Genomic DNA, 2,715 nt, shown 5'->3' with positions numbered 1-2,715 from the left:
TTAGGAATATATTCACGCGCTACTAGGCTGTGAGATACACTTATTTAGCCACGTCAGTATTTTGTGCTCAATAGACACAGTTTTGAATAATTAAAGTGTTTAATAGGTACAAACCTTAGTTGAGGTGCTTAAATAAATTTTGCAGACAACTTTAAGGGCCACATATGACTTAAATCTTTTTTTTTTTATATAAGAAAGACCATAGGAGAATTTGTGTGAAGTTTCTCTTTTTTTTCCTTTTTAAAAGAGTGGCAAAAATGACCATTTTTTGTTTGTTGAAGGTCTAAATAAGTCCTTTGTATATATCCATAAATATTCTTTTATCCTCTATCATCCTTAAATATTTAACGAATTAGACTGTTTAATTTAATCAAAATTATTATATACTAAAGGAAGTCCCATCGGCTCCAAAAAATTGCATCTTCATATTCGAGTTTTAGTTAAATTGAACAATTAAAATTTATTGAATGTTTGACGATAACAATACATGACCAAAATATCCTCAAAGAAGAAATTGAAATGACTCTTCTAGACCTACCCCAAACATAAAAGACCTTTTTTTTTTCCTTTTTGTGGAATTTTGTCAATCATTTGTAATGTCAAAGTTTTGGCTTTTGCATAAGTGAAAGTCAAGTAGATATCTTTGCCATGATCTCTCCAACTTTCCCAAGTTTTAGTAGTAGAAAAAGTCAAGTCAAAGTATAAAGCTGCCTCCTAGAAGTTAGGTGGCTGTGGAAGATTTTCTTGTTTGACTTCTTCTTTGTCGTCTTAGCTCTTATTCACCAACACTCATAAATACTAATACCCCTTTAATTCAAAGTTTATTTAAACATTGTTTTTCACATTTTCTCAAATACCCTCTTCAAATCTTGATTTTCTTCTTCTCCATTTCCATATTAGCCAATAAAAATCTCAACTTTCTATGTTTTTTTTCACAATTTTGAGGTTTTATAAGAAACCCCATCTCATTCTTGATTCAAATTTTGTTGAATTTCCCTTCATTTAAGTAAAAATCTCAACTTTCTATGTTTTTTTTCACAATTTTGAGGTTTTATAAGAAACCCCATCTCATTCTTGATCCAAATTTTGTTGAATTTCCCCTTTCTATAAGTAAAAATCTCAACTTTTCTTTTTTTTTTTTTCACAATTTTGAGGTTTACTAAGAAATCCCATCTCATTCTTGTTTTTAAATTTGTTGAATATCCCCTTTATTTAAGTAAAGATTTCAACTTTGTCCTAGAGAAATGGATAAATTAGACGAGTCAGGTGTATTAGCTCTTTTAGGGAAGTTTATGGTGGGGTTAATCATATTTATGTTTTTAGTGGTGTTTTTTATATTTTTATTTCATGTTTATACTAAATGGTTCTTGAATCGCCGGCGGTATGTAGATACCGCCAGCGATTCTGATGGCAGTGGGACAAGAAGAAAAGTGAGTGCTAAAGGACTTGACCCTTTAATTCTTGAAACAATACCTATAGTTGGATTTGATGTTAATGAATTCAAAGATGGGACATTGGAATGTACTATTTGTCTTTGTGAGTTTTCTGAAGGTGAAAAGCTGAGATTTTTACCAAAATGTAATCATGGGTTTCATGTTGATTGTATTGATATGTGGTTTCATTCTCATTCCACTTGTCCTCTTTGTCGTAACGCGATTTCAACGACTGAGGAATCATCATTGGAGATAGAGGAAGAGGGTTCGGCTTTGGCTTCAGTTGAAACTGAGTTGCCTATTTTCCCAACCAATGTGTTGTTCTGGGGAAATGAGACTCAAGTTAGCACCCTGTGTAATCCTTGTTTAGACTCAACAGCTTCCACGAGTAATCGATCACATGGAATGTTGGTGATCGATATTCCAAGGGAGATTAATGAAGAAGAAGAATCGAAATATGTAATGCCTGAAAGATTAAGACGTTTGATGAGGCTTTTGAGCGGGGATAGAAGGGTATTCAATCCTTCTAGTTCACGAAATGTAGATATAGAACAAGGGAGTAGAAGCCCGAGTTAGTATAGACTCAGAGGCTGATCCAGGATTAGAAATTCTTAACAGGTATAAAGGAACAAGGAACAAAATGTCATTACACCTATTGCCTTTTTGGAAGAAGTTAGTTAATATATACCTATTGTACATGTATAAGCACATTGTAATAGGCTTCTCAAGAGGGACCAACTCCAAGTGTAGCCTTATGTCCCTCCATGGAAGTATCTTGATTCTTGACTTACATATCTATAATTACTAAAGAGAACTACATACTTCTATGGCCCAAATATTTTTGAATCAATGTCTTTGTAGACATGACAATATGTATTGGTTTGATATAAACATTCGATGCTAGTAAATTTGTTACAATATGACAATGTGTATAAACTGAAAATGGACTAGGAAATGCAAGGATATGCTCCATTTGTCTGGATCTGCACTCCTGAGGCCACTCTATTTTCAGGACTCTCAAGCCTCCACTCCTCACCCCATTTGCAATGTCATCCGCTTTAAGCTTAGGCCTACACGACTTTAAAACACATCACTAGTAGATAAAAGGATAAATTTTAGGAATTACGTACGTAGTTTTGATATGAAACTACTATCTATCCCTCTTTAGTTTGTAACTACATTAATTTCTTAAAAAGTAATACAAATTGAATATATAATACGTGGATCGGATACATTAAAGAGTATCTCGAATACATAATATGTAACTCAAATACATTAAAAA

The 2,715-nt window shown here is 32.9% G+C and overlaps 1 protein-coding gene across 1 annotated transcript; it reads left to right on the top strand.

The window, feature by feature from the left end:
* The first annotated feature begins 826 nt into the window (after positions 1 to 826).
* LOC101251958 (RING-H2 finger protein ATL3-like) lies at positions 827 to 2,269 on the top strand. Its single transcript, XM_004252577.5, has one exon. The coding sequence runs from the start codon at positions 1,245 to 1,247 to the stop codon at positions 2,007 to 2,009; it is 765 nt and encodes a 254-aa protein (XP_004252625.2). The 5' UTR covers positions 827 to 1,244; the 3' UTR covers positions 2,010 to 2,269.
* The last annotated feature ends 446 nt before the right edge of the window (positions 2,270 to 2,715 follow it).

This window comes from Solanum lycopersicum, chromosome 12, assembly GCF_036512215.1.
Source record: "Solanum lycopersicum chromosome 12, SLM_r2.1".
NCBI lineage: Eukaryota > Viridiplantae > Streptophyta > Magnoliopsida > Solanales > Solanaceae > Solanum > Solanum lycopersicum.
This window is presented reverse-complemented; position numbering and strand designations above follow the sequence as displayed.

Excerpts from the sequence above, each read along its gene's own strand:
- LOC101251958 (XM_004252577.5), top strand. The coding sequence starts at position 1,245 with ATGGATAAATTAGACGAGTCAGGTGTATTAGCTCTTTTAGGGAAGTTT.